This window comes from Schistocerca gregaria, chromosome 2, assembly GCF_023897955.1.
Source record: "Schistocerca gregaria isolate iqSchGreg1 chromosome 2, iqSchGreg1.2, whole genome shotgun sequence".
Taxonomy (NCBI): Eukaryota; Metazoa; Arthropoda; class Insecta; order Orthoptera; family Acrididae; genus Schistocerca; species Schistocerca gregaria.
The window spans coordinates 411,349,351-411,372,926 of NC_064921.1; the positions used below are offsets into that span (position 1 = coordinate 411,349,351).

General features: G+C 44.9%; 1 protein-coding gene across 1 annotated transcript in view; it reads left to right on the top strand.

The window, feature by feature from the left end:
* LOC126335802 (gastrin/cholecystokinin type B receptor) overlaps window positions 1-23,576 on the top strand; it is a 138,378-nt gene that overhangs the window by 93,851 nt on the left and 20,951 nt on the right. The window contains exons 6-7 of the mRNA XM_049999265.1: window positions 2,283-2,400; window positions 17,831-18,023. Of these exons, the coding sequence (XP_049855222.1) occupies window positions 2,283-2,400; window positions 17,831-18,023 (311 nt within the window). The remainder of the gene's footprint in view (window positions 1-2,282; window positions 2,401-17,830; window positions 18,024-23,576) is intronic.

The following is a 23,576-nucleotide window of genomic DNA, read 5'->3' on the forward strand; positions in this document are numbered from 1 at the left end:
ACCAAACATACATGAGAATCACCACGTTACGTCATCCATGTCATGAGTGATTTATGGTTTTATTTTTAAAGCCTTCTTTATTTGTAATTGAAAGGCTTAAAAGCAGCACTATAGCGTTTAATTTATGTGGAAATTATGATAATCAGTTACCTAACATTGTCTTCTGAAGTTTAATTATAACTGTACCGCTCAGTGCCACGTAAACAGAATTACTGCCACACCAGACACGCCGTCCGGCCGTAAATACTTACAAGTTAGCGATGTCCTTGCAAATCAGGGACGGGCCGCCAGTTGCTAGTAAAAGAAATATGGAAAAAAATAAGACGCCAAAGAAGTATTGAGACTTGGCTGCGAAAGGCGTTGGAGAGGAGGTTGTACTGAATGTGGAGTGTATGTGAACTAAGGAACTGATAGTTGTAATTTCAGTCAATAGGATCTGACTTAGGCAGAAAGCAGATGGATTAGAGCCTTTCATTGAGTTACGACGACTACAGTGGTTGTAACTGGTACAGGGTGTTTCAAAAATGACCGGTATATTTGAAACGAGCAGCGATAGAAATACACCGTTTGTTGCAATATGCTTGGGACAACAGTACATTTTCAGACAGACAAACTTTCGAAATGACAGTAGTTACAATTGTCAACAACAGATGGCGCTGCGGTCTGGGAAACTCTATAGTACGATATTTTCCACATATGCACCGTGCGTAGCAATAATATGGCGTAGTCTCTGAATGAAATTACCCGAAACCTTTGACAACGTGTCTGGCGGAATGGCTTCACATGCAGATGAGATGTACTGCTTCAGTTGTTCAATTGTTTCTGGATTCTGGCGGTACACCTGGTCTTTCAAGTGTCCCCACAGAAAGAAGTCACAGGGGTTCATGTCTGGCGAATAGGGAGGCCAATCCACGCCGCCTCCTGTATGTTTCGGATAGCCCAAAGCAATCACACGATCATCGAAATATTCATTCAGGAAATTAAAGACGTCGGCCGTGCGATGTGGCCGGGCACTATCTTGCATAAACCACGAGGTGTTCGCAGTGTCGTCTAAGGCAGTTTGTACCGCCACAAATTCACGAAGAATGTCCAGATAGCGTGATGCAGTAATCGTTTCGGATCTGAAAAATGGGCCAATGATTCCTTTGGAAGAAATGGCGGCCCAGACCAGTACTTTTTGAGGATGCAGGGACGATGGGACTGCAACATGGGGCTTTTCGGTTCCCCATATGCGCCAGTTCTGTTTATTGACGAAGCCCTCCAGGTAAAAATAAGCTTCGTCAGTAAACCAAATGCTACCCACATGCATGTCGCCGTTATCAATCCTGTGCACTATATCGTTAGCGAATGTCTCTCGTGCAGCAATGGTAGCGGCGCTGAGGGGTTGCCGCGTTTGAAATTTGTATGGATGGAGATGTAAACTCTGGCGCATGAGACGATACGTGGACGTTGGCGTCATTTGGACCGCAGCTGCAACACGACGAACGGAAACCCGATGCCGCTGTTGGATCACCTGCTGCACTCTGTGGTTGCCGTACGCGGTAGCCCTACCTTTCCAGCACGTTCATCCGTCACGTTCCCAGTCCGTTGAAATTTTTCAAACAGATCCTTTATTGTATCGCTTTTCGGTCCTTTGGTTACATTAAACCTCCGTTGAAAACTTAGTCTTGTTGCAACAACACTGTGTTCTAGGCGGTGGAATTCCAACACCAGAAAAATCCTCTGTTCTAAGGAATAAACCATGTTGTCCACAACACACTTGCACGTTGTGAACAGCACACGCTTACAGCAGAAAGACGACGTACAGAATGGCGCACCCACAGACTGCGTTGTCTTATATATCTTTCACATCACTTGCAGCGCCATCTGTTGTTGAAAATTGTAACTACTGTAATTTCGAAAGTTTGTCCGCCTGAAAATGTACTGTTGTCCCAAGCATATTGCAACAAACGGTGTATTTCTATCGCTGCTCGTTTAGTTTTTATTGCCGTTTCAAATATACCTGTCATTTTTGAAACACCCTGTAGGATGGGTAGATCTCAAGGAGATGGGGTTGATCACAAATGCGATGGGAACGGTTGTGGAGTGACTGTGTATGAGGGGTAATATGTATGCTGACAGAGGTTGTTCCAACAGACCAGGCATTTCAACGATCGAAGATACAATGAAGTTCTGGAAATCAGGTTGAAGAGTTGTGGTAACATTTCGAGCTAGTCAGAACATGAATGGATACGGAATGATAGGCCAAATAGCGATGTATTAATAGATTCGTTGTGTTCCAGGAAGTACCGGCTGATGTTACGCTGCTGTCTCGGCTCGCTGGCTGCAAGCGACCTCCTGTTATCAGTTTTTGCTGTCATAAGCAACACTTCCAACCTCAGTCATCCCATACTTAGATGGGTAAGTCCATTTTCATGAGAACTCTGTTATGATGAAGCGACGTGTGATGCTCTCTAGCCGGCCGCGGTGGCCGAACAGTTCTAGGAGCTTCAGTCTGGAACCACGCGGGTGCTACGGTCGCAGGTTCGAATCCTGCCTCGTGCATGGACGTGTGTGATGTCCTTAGGTTAGTTAAGTTTACGTAGTTCTAAATCTAGGGGACTGTTGACCTCAGATATTAAGTCCCATAGTGCTTAGAGCCATTTGAACCATTTTATGCTTTCTAGCAAAGAATTCATTGCACGCCACTTAACACCTCTGAAAAGGAAAACTTATGTCCTTGACCCAGATACAATTTCTGACTCCCATCTATTGCCTTGATTGTCCTATTTAGCAATCTGCTCACATTTCACAGACTATTCAAAGAAATTGTTCCACTATCCCATATCTGAGGATTCTTTTATATGGTGTTGCATAAAGTCATTGGTGTTTAAAATCCCAGTAGGAACTGGGGACGGTCCCAGTTGTACGTCTCTCTGGACAACAGATAATAGGCAAAATTTTATGTCAATTGTAAAGCAGATCGTCAGTCTGAGCTGTTGCTATGAGGTTGACTTCGTGCTATAAGGTTTTGTGCTTCTCTCTGCTATTTGTAAAATTTATTGAGTCTAGGTTTTTGAAATGGGTTTCTGCTTGAGGAACTTCGGTTCTAATCTGGATTAGAGAGGCTTACTGCAGTACATTTGTTCCTTTTTTTGAAAGTAGAGTTATCCACTGATGGCTTGCTGGGCCTATCGTAGCTTCTTCAGATCCCCGTTGGCCGTCACTTTACGGAGTTCCCGTAGGGCCTTCAAAGCGACCGTAGCGGTCTCAGGGTACACTCAGTCCCCATTGCACTCCGACCCTAAGGACAATCGGACAAACTCCTGCTTCATGCCGTTGTCCGCCTCCCAAGAGTGTACGAAACATTGGACTTTTGGCAGTTAGGAGGACTTCTAAAGACTGGAATAAAGGAGCAGTTGTACCAATATTCAAGAAAAGTAACAGAAAATAGTGAAAAAGCTATCAGGAATCACACTGATGAGTCACTGTATCTTTGAGAAGGATTTGGAAACTCGAATTTGGACCAAAACAGGAGAAAGGATGAGAGAAAACCAACATGGCTTCAGAGCAGGAAGGTGTGCAATATGTCTAATTTTCACTGAAAGACATATACAGAAACATCTGCGTTATAATGGAACAGATCTACTAATGGCGCCGGCCGCGGTTTTCTCGCGGTTCTAGGCGCGCAGTCCGGAACCGTGCGACTGCTACGGTCGCAGGTTCGAATCCTGCCTCGGGCATGGATGTGTGTTATGTCCCTAGGTTAGTTAGGTTTAAGTAGTTCTAAGTTCTAGGGGACTAATGACCACAGCAGTTGAGTTCCATAGTGCTCAGAGCCATTTGAACCATCTACTAATGGCCTTCCTGTACTCTGAGAAAGCATATGATTACTGAGAATCAAGGTATGGAAGTCTCTGGAGAACAGAGGAGTAAAAATCTGTATGAAGCATATGTGAGTGTGAGCTGTGTTGAACTGGGAGAAGAGAGATCAAATTGGTTGAAACACAAGAACGGCTTGAGACAATGGAAGTTCACACTCATCATTGCTTTCCATTGTGGAGATGGACGAGATAAGGAACGTAGAGGCCCAAGTAATTGGTGAAGGAAAGAGGAAACAATATTGTTTGCAAACGATTTGATGATTTGGGGAAAGCCGGCCGGTGTGGCTGAGCGGTTCTAGGCGCTTCAGTCTGGAACCGCGCGACCGCCACGGTCGCAGGTTCGAATCCTGCCTTGGGCATGGATGTGTCTGATGTCCTTAGGTTGGTTAGGTTTAAGTAGTTCTAAGTTCTAGGGGACTGATGACCTCAGCAGTTAAGTCCCATAGTGCTCAGTGCCATTTGAACCATGGTTTGGGGAAACAATGAGAAGGAAGAGGAGGAACGAATAACACAAGGATACGAGAACTATAGTATTTTTGTAAGCAAATGTAACATGATGATTGCAATCAAGAATAAGAGAGAGTCACACCTGGAACAATAGTTGGTGGAGAACAACTGACAAAGGTGGAGAGTTTAAAATATCTGGGGAGATTAATACATAAGAATGGAAGAAGCGACAGAGAAATAAATAACCGGGGGAAGCTAACAGAAGCATTACGAGAGGGTGTTAGAGGTGTGATATGGAACAAGGACGACCCTCAAAACATCAAAATCATTGTATATCTAATGTACTACTTTGACGGAGGAAATCACATCACCAAGGGGGAGTTTGAGACAAAAACACAAGTTGGTAGGCGTGTTGCTACATCAGAGAGATAATGTCTTTCAGGTTTCGCGCCAGTCGCCTAAGAGAGGAGATAGTAGCACCGTTATGAGGATGCAAATCAGATTTGATTTAAATACACGCAGTAACAGTCGTGAGATTCAGTAACATGATTTTACATGATGAGTTGATGTCAGTCAAGAATTTCTTTGAGGCGACAAAGAAGCCATTGTGAACACTTCACTGAATTTGAACGATGTCGTGTAATAGGGCAACGAGAAAATGATAATTCCTTATGCAATAATGCAGAAAGACTTGGCAGGAATGTAGCCACTTTACGTGAATGCTGGCAGCGGTCGTCATGAGAACGGGCGGTCGCGAGAAGACCGAACTTCGGACAACCGTGTGGTACTACCGACAGGGAAGACCACTGTGTTCGACGTATGGCTCTGAGCAACATAAAGCGGCTGCGCAGCAAATTTGAACAGCAGCTGGCACCACAGTGACAACGAACTGTTACAAATCGGTTGCTTCAAGGACAGCTCAGAGCCAGACGCCCAGTACCGTGTATTCTGCTGACCCCTAACCACCACTATTGGCGACTTAAGTGGTATCAAGCGAGAGCTCATTGAAGGGCAGGGTGGAGGGCTGTTGTGTTTTCCGATGAAAACTGGTTCTTTGTCGGTGCCAGTGATGCCATGTGTTAATTGGGAGGAAGGCAGTTGTGGGTCTGGAGCCAACCTGTCTGCACGCTAGACACATTGGACCTACACCTGGAGTTACGGTATGGGGTATGATTTCGTCTGACAGCAGGAACACTCTCGTGGTTATACCACGCACCCTGACCGCAAATTTGTGCGTCAGTCTGGTGATTCGATCTGTTGTGCTGCGATTCATGAAAAGCATTCCATGAGGTGTTTTCCAACAGGATAACGTTCGCTCACATACCACTGTTGTAACCCAACATGCTCTGCAGAGTGTCTACATGTTGCTTTGGCCTGCTAGATTAGCAAATCTGCTACAATCGAGCGCATATGGGACATAATCGGAGGACAACATTAGCATCATACACAACCAGCATTAACTGTCGTTGTATTGACGGACCCGTGCAACAGGCATGGAAGTTCTTCCAGCAAACTGACATCTGGCACCTATAGAACACAATACATGCACGCTTGCATACTTGTATTCAACATTCTGGCGGTTTCACCGATTATTAATGTGTGAGCATTTCACTTTTACAATGGCTTATCTCACGTTTATACCAACCTTTGATCATGCAATGTTAATCACTTAAATATGTTATCTAGGCAAATATATTACCCTACATTAATTATACTTTTGTGCTGCAATTTTTTTCCCCCTCCGTGTATTCACCGCAAGGGTGAATGATGTTCAGATTACGCAGTGCAGGATTTGCGTTGTTTGGTAGTGTCCGAGTCATGACTTACCTTTAGATGCCGGTACTGGTACGACGATGCACAGAAGAACTCGGACCCAAGGGCCAGGGGCATGAGACGTAAACAGCACACATTATTGTGCTCTGCTTCCCGAACACGTGATCCCTGCCTTACGACATAGAGGTTCTTTGGAATACGATGCTTTGAGACACGATGGAGCTCCACATCACATTGCTCATTAGGTCACTCTGTTACTCATTAATATACCCAGAGAAAACCGTGTCATTAGCCGATCGCTCCAAACTGCGTGGCCAACCAGATTTGAAACCGCGTGATTTCTGGCTGTGAGGTTACACGGGACACCAACACACGTTGTAGAATGGTGGTGAGTAGAGTGAGAGGGATAGCCAGTATCCCACCTGAGATGTTTCAGGCAGCAGCATATCAATATACGGTGCGGTGCCAGGCTCTCGTGGGTGCAGAGGCTCGCCACATTCACTATCGTTTTGTCAACTGGAACGTAAGTAAACATGGTATGCAGTTAACATATTTCGAAATTAAAATGTGTTTCTTTCCATGGTTTATTCATTATTTTTCATCTGCAGGTCTTCGCAAATATGTTCTAAAAATTTAACTGTCCTACGACCACTCTTTTATCGTGGAGATCCTCTCAAGTATTGAAAGTTTAATTATTACCTTATTTAAGAAGTTGCATCGTATGGAAACACGCTGTACTTTTTCTTCATTAAACAATCTGTTAGTTTAGTACCATATTCAGGTTACATAAGAAGTAATTAGTTGAGAATCACACGCAAACTTCTTTCACAAAATGTGAACCATCCCATGGTTCTATGAATACAAAGCCTGATAGGTTTACTCATAAGTTATGTGGTCTGCAGATGTACTGTCACAGAATAAGGAAGACTATCAAGATGGTTACAAATTGGCAAACATCGGTTGTTTAACTAAGAAAAAAGACAGCTTTGTAAACACATAATGAAGTTTATCAACACCACGAGAGTTGATACTATCGAATGTGTCTATTATGTTGCTTCGGCTCAAAATAACTTACGGACTAAGGTACTGAAATAAATTTTTTTAGTGAAACATTTTTTTAAATTTTGGTTCTATTTTAGTTCAAAGCACGAAGATGATAGATTCTTTACTCAAAGAGATCACACGTTGCTGTTAATCATTTTCTATTTCCACTGGTCTAAGACTATTGTGAGATTATGAATCACCACACACAAAATATTGACGTACAAAATTAGAAAAAAAATTAATGTGAGTATTTCTTGGATTTTTGTAACAACCACGTCTGACCAGCGGTTCTTTTTAACTGTTGCTCTATGAAGGTAATTTGCCAACCATTAATTTTCCTTTCAAACCCCAACTTTACTGAAAATCTAAATATTCTTCATATGGATTTGTATCCATCAGACAGGAAGCACGACAGTGGCGATCAACAATGTCGCTCGAGTATGAGAACATGCATACACTTGTATTACTGTTCATGTACAGCTATGTACAAACAGTCTATTATTTCATTTTTGTAAAAATCTTTTGATCACTGTGAACTTGAAAGTTCCGCAGATACTCAGACCGGTTGTTACAGTAGACTGGAATGAAAATTTTGTGTGCATAGTGCTGCTAAATATTTAAAAAAGAGAGATGTGACTGCTGGGAAACTGCAGTGTGTGATTGTAGACGACTGGCTTCGATTGCTAGTTATCTCTGGGTCGAAGGCAATTGAGTCATTGTGGGTAAGTATGGTGACCTACTATCATCACATGTCTTGAATGATAAAACGTAACACCTTTGTATAGATTCATGTATAATAAACATCGTCTACGAAATCTATAAACTTTGCAATAAAGATGTTCATTTTTTTAAAAAAATCAAAAGGTATTTGCAAGCTGCAGTGTACGTATAATGTAAATGCAAGCAACATATGCATTATACAGTATCTGATCAGGACTATCCGGGCACCTGTTAGGAGACATTAATAATTAAGAATGACTTGCCATTCTCCCTCAAGAGCCGAAAACAGAGAAGGTATTGGTGTTGGATGCCGTGGTCTGGATCGAAGTAGACATTTTAACTAATTCTGAAGATGTTCAATTGGGTTCAGGTCAGTAGTCTGAGCGGGCCACTCCATCCCAAGAATGTTCTTGACCACAAATCATTGCCTCATATATACTGCTTGGTAACTGGGTGCATTGTCTAGTTGATACAAACTATCAACGCCTCCGAAGTTTTCTTATACTGTACACAGTACTCAACACTACTTAATAGTTCCGCATTTAGCGTTTCCTTAAACAAATTAAGGGATTCATATGACGAAAAACACCCCCCGTCTCTAAGACCATCTCCTCCGTGCTTCACAGCTGGCACTATGCATAATGGTAGGTAACATTCTGTAGACATTCGCCAAAGTCAAACCGTTCCATCGGACTTCCACAGGGTAGCTTGATTAATGAAATCACTAGTTCCCAGTCATCCACTGCGCAGCGGCGTCGCTCTTTGCGACATCGCAGACGTGTGTTAGCATTGACTGCAGAAATGTTTGACTTACAAATAGCTGCTCGATTACTGTACCCATGTTTTTACTCCCTACGCACAGTCATTGTGCTAGCTCGACTGCTGACAGCAATTTTCGAACTTATGAGTAATTCTTTCCGCTGATTTCGTTCGATTGATTAGGACCACCCTCCCCAATGCTCGACTATCCCTGACCGTCGGTACGTGAGGTCTGCTCTAGTCTTGATTTAGCTGTAGTTGTTCCTTCGCCTTTCCACTTCACTATTACATCATAAGCATTCGACCTGGGCAACTTCAAAAGGATTTAAATGTCCCTGACGGATTTGTTACTCAGGTGAAATGCAATGGCTAGTCCACGTTCGAAGTCCCTGAGCTCTTTTGGCCGACCCATTAGGCTATTATTGTCTCTCTTAGTGATAACACAATACCTTCCGCCTAGTTCCATGCACCGGGTCTGCATCTTGTGACATCAAGTAGCCTGCTGAGCGACGGTTTTGTTCGAGGAAGAATTTCTTGTCGCGTACCCGAGCCCTGGAAGGGTCAGCTGCAGAGAATCGTTTGAAAAGGTGGGAAATCGACCTGAGAAACCCCCATAAAGATATAAAAGAAGAACTGGCCCCTGGTGGAGACCTACCATACACAGTCTGGAGAACCTTAAACCGTATGAGGATAGAAGCGCCAAAGTGCAAGACAAACCTGCAGCAATGGGGTTTCCTAAAAGAGAATGAGAACACTCTTTGTCTGTGTGACTCTGTTCAGGATCCTTAACACTTGCTTATCTGTCCATATTTAGACCAGCCCTGCACAATGAATGACTTATGGGAGGCAAATGACAAGGCCATATTCGCTGCTGATTTTTGGATGTCTGAAGTCTAGTTCCGGACACGGAAACTAAGTAAGTAAGTAGTCAGTGTCCTGCTACTTTTGATTTTTCAGTCTGAAGGCATATTCGTGGTCAGTTTAAACTTCCTCCTCGTTTACCCCATAGTATTTAGCGTCACATGACAAGGACAATATATTAAAAATACTCTATCGGTCATATTTATTAAAATTATTCCTCAGACGATGCGCTCTGCGTTCCTAAGTTATTTTACTGTGTAGCGGCTTGAGAATGTTAGCCAATTTTTCGACTTACCGCCATAAAAAAGGGCGATAACGGTGTGGTGTCTTCCTTATTATCCGTCTTCCGCTTCTTATTACAACTCTGAACCATACAGTTAACCAGATTCTCTTGATAACCACTTACTCTACCTATAGATTTTATTGTGCTGAATTCAACGTGCCTGCATTCGTTGGAGTTTGTAACTTACAGATCGTCTGTTAAATATATAAATGTAGCTTATTTGTGCACAGTTTCGAGTCCCGTCGATGTCCTACATCAAGTGTGAGGCAGCTAAGACAGATCTCCCTAAAATATATCCAGAACTATTAATTAGAATGGTGCACAAAACTTAAGGACGAAAGTAACATTGGCATTATGTGTCACTATGTGTGTCTCACCTTACGTGTGTACCCAATATGTTCGTATGTAATACATTCAGGATCATGAAAACTTCCCTGTCATCACTACAAAATAACGTTGTAGTCGAAGTCTACTATGGTAACAGTTTAATTACAGATTTTATATATGGCCGTGCGTTTCTAGGCGCTACAGTCTGGAGCCGAGCGACCGCTACGGTCGCAGGTTCGAATCCTGCCTCGGACATGGTTGTGTGTGATGTCCTTAGGTTAGTTAGGTTTAATTAGTTCTAAGTTCTATGCGACTGATGACCTCAGAAGTCGCATAGTACTCAGAGCCATTAGATTGTACATAAAATTCTGTCGCTTCAACAAGATTCCACAAACAGAATGTTAAGGCAAGTAACTACTACCGAAGACTGAATTGTAGCTGTCGGGTCTGGTGATGCAACAGAATTAAATCAATAAAATTATTCTGAGCAACTATCAACTCACAATATACTCCTGGAAATTGAAATAAGAACACCGTGAATTCATTGTCCCAGGAAGGGGAAACTTTATTGACACATTCCTGGGGTCAGATACATCACATGATCACACTGACAGAACCACAGGCACATAGACACAGGCAACAGAGCATGCACAATGTCGGCACTAGTACAGTGTATATCCACCTTTCGCAGCAATGGAGGCTGCTATTCTCCCATGGAGACGATCGTAGAGATGCTGGATGTAGTCCTGTGGAACGGCTTGCCACGCCATTTCCACCTGGCGCCTCAGTTGGACCAGCGTTCGTGCTGGACGTGCAGACTGCGTGAGACGACGCTTCATCCAGTCCCAAACATGCTCAATGGGGGACGGATCCGGAGATCTTGCTGGCCAGGGTAGTTGACTTACACCTTCTAGAGCACGTTGGATGGCACGGGATACATGCGGACGTGCATTGTCCTGTTGGAACAGCAAGTTCCCTTGCCGGTCTAGGAATGGTAGAACGATGGGTTCGATGACGGTTTGGATATACCGTGCACTATTCAGTGTCCCCTCGACGATCACCAGAGGTGATCCCGTTACCCTTTTCCATGTTATGTCGAGAACAGACTTATTCGCTGCTGGCTGCTTGGCCACGGCAGCAAAGTCGCTCCAGCTGGCTGCTGCCAGACCTATCATTAAATTTCGAGGCTCAACGCTTCCTGACTAGGGACGCTGGCTGACTTTGCTATACAGAAGGAGTTGCGGCTAAAGCGGTTTTATCTTCACACCAGCATTGTGCTTGTGCCATTGCCACCGACTGCTAATTTGGCATCAGAGGTCATTAGCAGAAGTGCTACTACGCTCATCAGCAATGCAAGTGAGACATAGCACGTGCCGTTTATAATCATTCATGGGCTCCTGGTATCGATTCTACCATGCATTTCTCCTCGTCTTAGTGTCCTGTTCCTCGTTATGTCGAGTATATACTCATTTCCAGCAGGCTGCTTCCCTAAGGCAGGCTGAGTCGATACCGCTTACTCAGCAAGGTCATTTCATCTGGCTGCTGCCCACACTTCCAAGAGGGCTCGCACATAAAAATCTAAGTGCTCGTTTTTCCCGCGTGCCGTTAGAGAGTGGAACGGTGGAGAGACACCTTGAAGGTGGTTAATTGAACCCCCTGACAGGCACTTTATTGTGAATAGCAGAATAATCACGTAGATCACATTCCGATGCCCCAACATTTCCTGAGTAGGGGCACAGACGGACTTTGTTATATAGAATGAGTTGCCGCTAAAGCAGTTATGTCTTCACGCCAGCATTTTCCTTACATAACCGCCATGAAATGCTAATTTCGAATCAGAAATTGCATTATCAGAGGTGTTACTGTCATCAGCAATGCAACTGAGAGGCAGCATGTAGGAGTTTGGGTAAAGTGGTTTTGCCTTCACGCCAGCATTTTCCTAGCGTCAACGCCGTGGACCACTAATTTGCATGTGTATTTTATAGACATACGCGCGCTCCTGATACCTGTTTGTCCTTTTTCTCTGACCCCATTGTCCCATTGTTATATCGGGCATAGACTCAGTCAGCGCCCGTTTTTCTCACCACGGCTTACTGTGCTTCCACTGCCTACTCAGCACGGTCGCCCCAGCCGGCTGCTGCCAACACTGCCAACAACCACATTCTGGTGCCTCGACAGTTCCTGATTGTGGACGCTGGCCAACTTTGCTGTACAGATTGAGTTGTTGCTAAAGCCGTTTTGTCTTCACAGTAGCATTTTTCTTGCGTCACTGCCATTGACCGCTAATTTGGCATCAGAATTGGCATTATCCGAGGTGTTACTGTCATCAGAGATATAACTGAGAGCCAGCGTGTGCATTTTATAACCTGTTGTAGGGTCGTGGTGTATATTCTTCCTTGGATGTTCCTTGTCTCATTGTCCTGTTTTCTGATACGCCGATTATAGACCTAGTTTTGGTCGTTATCGTTATTTAGCATACAACACACAAATGTAATTCACAGCTACACGTTTCTGGAGTCAGGTCCCCAGCATCTGGTTGTTTGTGTTCTAGCTTTCATGCATACGCAGTTAAAACTGCAAGCAATAGTCATAAAATAAAACAAATAAAGCTTTTAAGGCTTAATGTCCTCGTCTTACTTTAAAAGCGACAACACCTAATTCTCTGCCCATTCGCCAGAGTGCTCCTTTCCTGTTTTTGGAACTCCGGTCACATCTGCTCCTGTCACACCAGCTGCCCTCTTGTGCACTAGCTTGTTCTGTATACTAGTGTACGGCTTATTGCCTGGGAAGGGGCCAAGGAACGAGTTAATAATACCGGCTGTGTGTAGACAAGGTAACCTGCAAGGTCATGGGGCCTCGAGCACTGAGTAACACCGTGTGGTGTGTTGGATGTGATAGAGGAAGGGACATTTCGCAAGGCAATTCAGGGAGAATACGTGGTTGAGGAGAGATAGGCCGTGGTTGCCGGGAACTATAAGTCACTGCAGATAGTAGGCGATTTTAGGTATAGTTTGTTCAAATGTGCGTGGAGTCCTAAGGCACCAAACTGCTGAGGTCATCGGTCCCTAGACTTACACACTATTTAAACTGACTTACGCTAAGAACAACACACACACCCATGCCCGAGGGAGGACTGGAACCTTCGGCGAGAAAGGTAGGTATAGTTTGTTGTGAGCAGTGTTGATATATAAATAAAGAATTTTGGAGTTCTCCAAGAATCTACACTTGCAGATTATGTGGTTTGACACCCAGAGTTACTCAATTGTGTGCAAGGCTTTCCTCTTCTTTTACCGTTTCTGTGTTGCACGCCTACTGCTTATTGTATTTTTGAGTAAGACAGATGTAAACCGTGGTACAGCGCTGAGTGGAACACAGATAAGTGTCGCAACGGAGTCATTGGTTTAGGGATTTTTGACTTTATAATAAGCGAATTGGTTCAATGCATCGTAGCAAGGTGTCGGGATTCCATGGTGGGCATGAAGTTCAAGTCTCAGAAGGAGTTGCATTCATGCAAGTGGATTGCGTAATAGCATAGAGGAGACATTCAGCTGTAGTTAAAGTGTGGGATGATACAATATGTTAAAAACCTTCTAGATAAGATGTCTGTTTACAGGGAATGTATAAGGTTGTAATGGGTTCAGTGGAACGTTAACCTTTTTAATTTAGTTTGATAAGATGTTGATACATTTGCAAAGTGTGATAGACGGTATGCCTCGTTTAGAGAAGACAGATATAAAGTTGTTAAGATTAAGTATGAGAGTGAATGAAGGCAGCTGGTGAGTAGGAGTGAATACATAGTTTCGTAATGTGGCAGGACGCCTACTGGATCCACACACTCCTATTCATGCGAGATGGTTGGCACTCCTGCCAAGTGGTTGGGGCGAACCTAAGGACGTTACGCCGTGAGCAGTGACTGTTAATAAGAAGAACAGAAAACCATTTGTATATAATGAGAGCGGGAAAACAAAAACGTAAAAACAATAGAATCATGCCATTAAAGCAAGTTCCACGGTTCAGGAGCAGATTTCCGACTCGGCCCTGACTTACACTCCAGCTCGGCCCTGATGCAGTCTAAGCCCCAGCCGGCTGCCTCCAACGTCCACATCGGCTACGAAATACAGTCAAGGACCTGCTAGCTCCAGCAAGCCAGATGCACTCGGGCGTCATGCCGGGTGCACTCCAGTGGAGCCAACGCTTACACTCTCCGCAGAGCCTGGGTTCGTCCGATACCACACCGAGTCCGATTTACAACCTCCCGGCCTGCCGATAGCACTCTCGCTACTGGCTGCTTCTCCCCAGACGACTGTGCTCACACCGCCTTCTCGGCAAGGTTATCGCAGCCGGCTGCTGTCAACACTGCAGTTATCGCAATCCGACGCCTCAGTAGTTCCTTATTACTGGCACTCGCCGACTTCGCTATATAGAATGAGCTGCCAATAAGACTTGGTTACCGTCTTAAATTATTCTCTGGCTTCACCTTCGTCACAAACTCGGAATTAACCGTTCACTGAGGTCATATCGCTACTCGACATGTTGACAACTTGGCGGCCAAGATGCTATCCTTGGGTGACTGTTTATCAGTCAGCAATCCGGACCGCTGCAGCGCCGCCGTGAAATCCAAGTTGAAACGTGACGCGTCCATCACGGCACAAAGATCTACACGTGTTATATCTCTGAAGTACTCTTCGAAGGCTCGCTGCAATGCCATAGGAAAAAGGTATACTGTTCCAACAAAAGCCGGCCGCGATGGTCTCGCGGTTCTAGGCGCGCAGTCCAGAACCGTGCGACTGCTACGGTCGCAGGTTCGAATCCTGCCTCGGGCATGGATGTGTGTGATGACCTCAAAAGTTATGTCCCATAGCGCTGAGAGCCATTCACTTTTTTTTGCTTTAGTAAGGTTTAATAAAGCACTTAAAGAAACTTTCGATCACTGTTTTTATTTTTGAGTGCTCAAAGTTTCAAATTTTTTAACGTACTGACCACAAATAGAATGGTAGCTAACAGTTGTGGTGGAAGTATAGGCAGGTAAATGTACCCCAAAATCTATGATAACTTCAATCGCCTACATGTTCTCCGTCACTTGCTCTGCGTTTTAGAAAATGTATTGCACTAATTGGTATGTAATCCTTTCATACTAGCTCCTACGTTCACTGACATAAATATCACAAAAGGTAAAAAACTATAATGATAATCACATTTGAATCTGAAAATCGCTCCAAGTATACCCAACTTCAAACCAGACCTCGATGTATATTTTCTCATTCCAGATGTATCAGCGGAGCCCTTTCTTAGTTATATCAGCCTACAGACTATATACACTACTGGCCATTAAAATTTCTACACCACGAAGATGATGTGCTACATACGCAAAATTTAACCGACAGGAGGAAGATGCTGTCATATGCAAATGATTAGCTATTCAGGGCATTCACACAAGGCTGGCGCCGGTGGCGACACCTACAACGTGCTGACATAAGGAAAGTTTCTAGCCGATTTCTCATACCCAAACTGCAATAGACCATCGTTGCCTGGTGGAACGTTGTTGTGGTAAGGAGCAGAAATGCGTACCATCACGTTTCCGACTTTGATAAAGGTTGGATTGTAGCCTATCGTGATTGCGGTTTATCGTATCGCGACACTGCTGCTCGCGTTGGTCGAGATCCAATGAATATGGAATCGGTGTGTTCAGGAGGGTAATACTGAACGCCGTGCTGGATCCCAACGGCCAGACGGCCGGGGCGGCCGAGCGGTTTTAGGCGCTACAGTCTGGAACCGCGCGACCGCCACGGTCGCAGGTTCGAATCCAATGGATGTGTGTGCTGTCCTTAGGTTAATTAAGTTTAAGTAGTTCTAAGTTCTAGGGGACTGATGACCTCAGAAGTTAAGTCCCATGGTGCTCAGAGCCAACCCAACGGCCTCATATCACTAGCAGTCGAGATGACACGCATCTTACCCGTATGGCTGTAACGGACCGTGCAGCCACGTCTCAATCCCTGAGTCAACAGATGGGGGCGTTTGCAAGACAACAACCATCTGCACGAACAGTTCGACGACATCTGCACCAGCATGGACTATCAGCTCGGAGACCATGGCTGCGGTTACCCTTGACGCTGCATCACAGACAGGAGCGCCTACGATGGTGTACTCGACGACGAACCTGACTGCACGAACGGCAAAACGTCATTTTTTCGGATGAATTCAAGTTCTCTTTACAGCATCATGATGGTCGCATCCGTGTTTGGCGACATCGCGGTGAACGCACATTGGAAGCATGTATTCGTCATCGCCATACTGGCGTATCACCCGACGTGATGGTATGGGGTGCCATTGGTTACACGTCTCGGTCACCTCTTGTTCGCACTGACGGCACTTTGAACAGTGGACGTTACAGTTCAGATGTCCCGTGGCTCTACCCTTCATTCGAACCCTGCGAAACCCTACATTTCAACGGGATAATGCACGACCGCATGTTGCAAGTCCCGTACGGGCCTTTCTGGATACAGAAAATGTTCAACTGCTGCCCTGGCCACCACATTCTCCAGATCTCTCACCAATTGATGACGTCTGGTCAATGGTGGCCTAGCAACTGGCTCGTCACAATACGCCAGTCACTACTCTTGATGAACTGTGGAATCGTGCTGAAGCTGGATGGGCAGCTGTACCTGTGCACATCATCCACGCTCTGTTTGACTCAATGCCCAGGCGTATCAATGCCGTTATTATGGCCAGAGGTGGTTGTTCTGGGTACTGATTTCTAAGGATCTGTGCACCCAAATGGCGTGAAAATGTAATGACATGTCAGTTCTAGTATATTATATTTGTCCAATAAATACCCGTTTATCATCTGCATTTCTTCTTGGTGTAGCAATTTTAATGGTCAGTAGTGTAGAAGCCATGTCTTCTGTTGTTGGTATTTCACAAATTACAAAACAAGTTTGTGTATACCAATCCTTGTGAACGACGATATGATGGACATTGGCCATTCACTTATGTAATAGAATGGAACACCTGCCGTCGTCTATTTGATGTTATTTATTTATATCCTATCCAGTTTCGGTGACTCAATACACCATCGTCATGCCTTAACTGACACTGTTGGAGTGAACCCCAATCGTATTCACAATTCAGTCAGTGGCCAACATATCTGAACTGGGTTCCATAGAATACTGTAAAAGTGATGTTAGATCTGCAACCGTGGTTCATTAGAATACTGTTAAACCGATGTTGTGTTTAGAGCCTTGGTTTCCATAGAATACTGTAAAAGTAATGTTGCGTCTCCAACCATGGATCGGCAGAATAGCGTAAAAATGTTGTGTCTGCAACCATGGTTCCACAGAATCCTGTAAAAAGCGATGTTGTGTCTACATCTATGGTTCCGCGGAATACTGTAAAAGTGATGTTGTGTCTGTGTCTATGGTTCCGCGGAATACTGTAAAAACGACGTTGTGTCTGCAACCATGGTTCTGTAGAATAGTGTAACTATGGTTGCAGATGGAACATCGCTTTTACAATATCCTTCAGAAGTCAATTCATAGCTGTTGGTCACTGGTGGGATCGTGTATACGACTTAAGTTCACCCTTTCAGTGCAAGTTGAGGCCTAAAGATAGCGTACTGGCCCCCAAAAGCTAGTTTCAGTACAGTAAAGTAACATCAAGACGTAGGCTGCAGGTGTTTCATTCCATTACGTAACAAGCACAACGTCGCCTGCAGCTGCAGTGGAGGAATATAAAGCCGAGTGTGTGCTGTTGTCAGAACCTGGGCGGCGCGATGTGCGGCGCGGTGCCGCTGATGGAGTTCGCGGGCGCGCTGGCGAACGCGCTGACGCTGGGGCTGGTGGCGCTGGACCGCTACCGCAGCCTGCTGCTGGCCGCCGGACCGGGCCGCTGGGAGCCCGCCGCGCCCGCCTGCTCCACCTGCATCGCCACCATCTGGGTCGTCGCCTTCGGTCAGTCGCTAACTGCTCTGCAAACATTAACTGCTCTGGCGTCGGTCTCTTGTAGAATTTTGCAAAGCTCGATGCCGACAGGAAGGCGTTCGGTGCGGGCCAGCTGCGCCATTGGACTGAAGCGTTTCAGCACTGAAGAGCCAGAAACTAGTACACCTGCACAATATCGTGTAGGGCCCCTGCGAACAAGCACAAGTGCCGCACCGTTTCATGGACTCGACTAATGTCTGAAGTACTGCTGGGAGGTATCGACACGATGAATCCTACTTGTCTGTCCATAAATACGTAAGAGTACGAGAAAGTGGAGGTCTCTTCTGAACAGCACGTTGCAAGACATCCCAGATATGCCCTATAATGGTCTTACCTAGAGAGTTTAGTGGCCAGCGGAAGTGTTTAATCTCAAAAGAGTGTTCCTAAAGCCACTCTTGAGCTATTCTGAACGTGTGGTATGCCCCATTGTCCTGCTGGAACTGTACTAATCTGTCTGAATGCACAATGGGTGTGATTGCATGCATTGCATGAGTCTCGTACAGATCCCGTATGGAGGGCATAGTGATAGACATCCCTGGGGTTGTGAAGCAGCTGAATGGATTGAAAATAAATAAGTCTCCAGGTCCAGATGGGATTCAAATTCGGTTTTAAATTTGCATTGCCTCCTTACTTAGCTTGCATTTATCGCGAATCTCTTGTCCAACGTAAAGTCCCGAGCGACTGGAAAAAAGCGCAGGTGACGCCTGTATGTAAGAAGGCTAGAAGGACTGATCCTCAAAATTACAGACCAATATCCTTAACATCGATTTGTTGCAGGATTCTCGAACATATTCTCAGTTCGAATATAATGAATTTCCTTGAGACAGAGAAGTTGCTGTCCATGCACCAGCACGGCATTAGAAAGCATCGCTCCTGCGAAACGCAACTCCCTTTTTTTCACATGATATCTTAAGAACCATGGATGATGGGAATCAGACGGATGCCATATTCCTTGACTTCCGGAAAACGTTTGATTCGGTGTCCCACTGCAGACTCCTAACTAAGGTACAAGCATATGGGATTGGTTCCCAAATATGTGAGTGGTTCGAAGACTTCTTAAGTAATAGAACCCAGTACGTTGTCCTCGATGTTGAGTGTTCATCGGAGGTGAGGATATCATCTGGAGTGCTACAGGGAAGTGTGATAGATTCGCTGTTGTTTTCTATATACATAAATGATCTTTTAGATAGGGTGGATAGCAATGTGCGGCTGTTTGTTGATGATGCTGTGGTGTATGGGAAGGTGTCGTCGTTGAGTGACTGTAGGAGGATACAAGATGACTTAGGCAGGATTTGTGATTGGTCTAAAGAATGGCAGCTAACTCTAAATATAGATAAGTGTAAATTAATGCAGATGAATAGGAAAAAGAACCCCGTAATGTTTGAATACTCCATTAGTAGTGTAGCGCTTGACACAGTCACGTCGATTAAATATTTGGGCGTAACATTGCAGAGCGATATGAAGTGGGACAAGCAAGTAATGACATTTGTGGGGAAGGTGGAGAGTCGTCTTCGATTCAGTGGTAGAATTTTAGGAAGATGAACCACATCTGTAAAGGAGACCGCTTATAAAATACTAATACGACCTATTCTTCAGCAATTCAGAGGCGGGCTGCTAGATTTGTTACTGATAGGTTTGATTATCACGCGAGTGTTACGGAAGTGCTTCAGGAACTCGGGTTCTCTGGAGGAAAGGAGGCGTACTTTTCGTGAATCGCTACCGAGGAAAAGTAGAGAACCAGCATTTGTGACTGACTGCAGTACAATTTTACTGCCGCCAACTTATATTTCGCGGAAAGACCACAAAGATAAGAGAGGTGTGGTCTCGTACAGAGGCATATAGGCAGTCATTTTCCCTTCGTTCTGGTTGGGAGTGAAACAGGGAGAGAAGATGCTAGTTGTGGTGCGAGGTACCCTCCGCCACGCACCGTATGGTGGATTTCGGAGTATGTATGTAGATGTAGATGATCACACAGGATTCTTCCGTACGCGTCATCTGTCGAAGTCGTACCTAACTGCACATGACCGACACCATCACGGAGTCTCCCTCAGCTTGAACAGCCCCTGGTGACATGCAAAGTCCATGGATTCATGAGGTTGCCTTCATAAATGCACACGTTCATCCACTTGATGCAATTTTTAACGAGACTTGTCCGACCAGGCAACATGTTTCCATTCATCAACAGTCCAGTGTCGGTGTTGACGGGCTCAGGCGAGGCGTAAAGCTTTGAGTCTCGCAGTCATTAAGGGTACACGAGCGGGCCTTCGGCTCTCAAAGACCATTCCAATGATGTTTCTTTCAATGGTTCACACTGTGATACTTGTTGATGGCCCAGCATTGAAATCTGCAGCAATTTGCGGAAAGGCTGCACTTCTGTCATGCTGAACGATTATTTCAGTCGCCGCAGATCCCGTTCTTGAAGAATCTTGTTCCGCCTGCAGCGAAGTCGGAGATTTGATGTTTTACCGGATTCCGATATTCGTGGTACACTTGTGAAATGATCGTACGGAGAAATCCGCAATTCATCGGTACCTCGAAGATACTGTGTTCCATCGCTCGTGCGCCGACTATAACACCACGTTCAAACACACTCACACCTTGATGACCTGCCATTGTAGCAGCAATAACCGATCTAACAACTGCGACAGTCACTTGTGGCCTTACATAGGCGTTGCCGACTGTAGCAGCGTTTTCTGCTTGTTTACACATCTCTGTATTTGAATACTCATGGCTATAGCAGTTTCGTTGGCGCTTCCGTTTAACAAACGGAACACATCGCGTCACTCTCAATGGAAACAAATCTTCAGACGCCAAAGTAACTTCGGGAGGAGCCCAAGGAAGTATTAGAGGACCATTTCTTTTCACAATGTGTCTAAACGGGCTACAGTCCGATCAAAATTACTCGGTAGTTGACGTCTGTCACTTGGCGCTACAGTGTTGCCACATCTGCTGTCGGCTACCACTCGATTATAGGCGACAAATGAACACGGAGGATAACTTCGCAAATGATGTTCAATGCGTAAAGCGGAACGATGTTGGAAGCGGGCACCACGAGGTATGACGGAAGTGCGACATGCTCTGCCGACAGCTGGTTTAAAGCGACCAATAACTGAACTACGGCAGACGCAGGGATTTGTGGTTCTGAATTTAAACTCATGTCCTAACCTAACCACAACTTGTGATGTGCAGTGTATCCGAGAAAAGGGCGATCAGAAATCTGCGACAGAACTAATATTGCGACTGCTTTTTTCGCGGCGTTTAACGCCAACTTTTACGAGCAAACTCAAGACAGAAAATTATCAAAATACGTTTGTTTGCGTAGCCAAGTTTCGCAGCAAAATTTAAATTTTAGCTGTAAAAGCGAACTGTAATTGCTCGGTGTCACTGATTACCTGAAACTATCCTCACACTGGCATCGCATTATCGACAGATGAGCAGTCTTGGTTGGCACTTGATTGTAGATTGTAGGTGACACAAGCAGATTCCAAACGAAAGAAAAATGATAGGAACAAAAATAACAGCAAATAAAAAACGTCAGTGCCATGATGAAAATGATGTGGTAAAGTATTAGAAAAAAAACATTACATTTAAACCAATTAACTGAAAGTAAGGTCCGATCGGTCGCAAAATGGAAACCACTGTCAAAATAAAAAATGTCTTATTTGTAACAGCTGCACCTTCCAGCTACCTCTCTACATAGTCGCCGCTCCGATTTAGACATTTGTCGTAGCGTTGTACCAACTTTCTAACACCCTCGTCATAGAAGCAAGCCGCCTGTGCTTTCTGCTAATTCTCTACGCTGATCTACAGCTAGTCGTCTGTGCCAGAACATTGTCTTGATAGTTGGAGGTTCATGTGAGCAGAGATGAAACTCATGGAGAGTCAATTACGGGCTGTATGTGGCTGATCAAACACTTCCCATCGAAAACGCTGAAGGAGTATCTCCATTGCCCCTTCAGAGTGCGGGCGACAATTGTCATGCAGAAGGAAACGCATGACAGCAACGTTATGTAGGCTGTATGGCCTCAGGCGAAATGTCACACCAGGCCCTCGTATTTGGCTGGAGACGCTATTGTTCTAAACATTTTAAAGTGCACTCTGTGCGCTCATAACTGAAAAGAGCGACGTGACCCCATCGGCGGGCATACTAGAGCCACTGCCCAACATATCTGAGCAAAGTTTCATCTGATTTTCACTGTGGTTTCCGTTTCGCGACCGATCGGACCTTACTTTCCGAAAGTCCCTCCTAATTACAATCTTTTGATTAGATGCAGAAAAATAAAATCACCAGACGAAATTCAAACCTTCGACCTTCTGTGTGTCGGGTTTACACGCTAACCACTATGGTTTGCCATTGCACTGCTAATAGTTGTTGTATTTGTGACTGTCGTCTTCCAGTCGCAACGATTAATTGACAGCCTTCAAAAATTCAAATTCACGCTCTGTGGCGCGAAGCTTTTCTAATGTAAGCCGATCTCTGTGTTTATAATAGCTGTATAAATCACGCTGAATCGCGTCTTGTACGGAACAATCCAGTAGTATTTGGATAGTGCTGTGTATGAAACGTGCGTATTTCGTTAGCATCGGTGTGTGTGTGTTGTATTTAGTCTGATTATCATGCTTGATGAAATACGAAATAAAAGGACCAGACCCAGGATTCGGGATCCAAACACATCAAGAAAGAAAGCCGGACTAGGATTTGGAAGTGAACTACCTGTTGTGGCAGTTTGGTAGCAGAGATCGGTTCGGGTGTGACGTTGAGCGCTCTGATTGCGAGAAACCAGCTACACCGCGTGAAGTGTCAACTATCAACGAATTTTAATCTAACTATAGTCAATAACGTCGAAAGTTCGATGAGGCTTTTCGTAGATGATGCTATCTTATAAAGAGAAGTTGCAACGCTAGAAAACTGTAGCAGAATGCAGGACGACCAATCGAAGTTCGACCCTTTATGTAGGCATTGACAACTTATAATGTACTGCGCATAAAGAGTCAGAAATATAACTTATCGTGTGATAACACGATTCCAAAGCGGTCACTGGAAGCAATCACATCCATAACATAACCAGGAGTATGGGTACGGAACGATTTAAAGTGGAACGAACTAATCTCACGTAAGGCAGATACCAGACTCAGATTCACTGGAAGAATCCTCCACCCACAAAGGACGTAGTTTGTAAAAACCTCGATCTATTAATAACTGACTGTTGCTCGTCAGTGTGGGATCCATATCATATAGGGCTGACGGAACTCTCTCCTCCCAAACAGGCCATGAAGGCACGTTGGTACCGACTGGCCATCGTATCATCCTCGGCCCACAGGCGTCACTGAATGCGGATATGAAGGGGCATATGGCCAGCTCACCGCTCTCCCGGCCGTATGTCAGTTTCAGAGACGGGAGCCGCTACTTCTCAATCAAATAACTCCTCAGTTTGCCTCACAAGTGCAACCCGCTTGCAAACAGCGCTCGGCAGACCGGATGGATACCCATCCAGCCCGCCAGCGCTTAACTTCGGATATCTG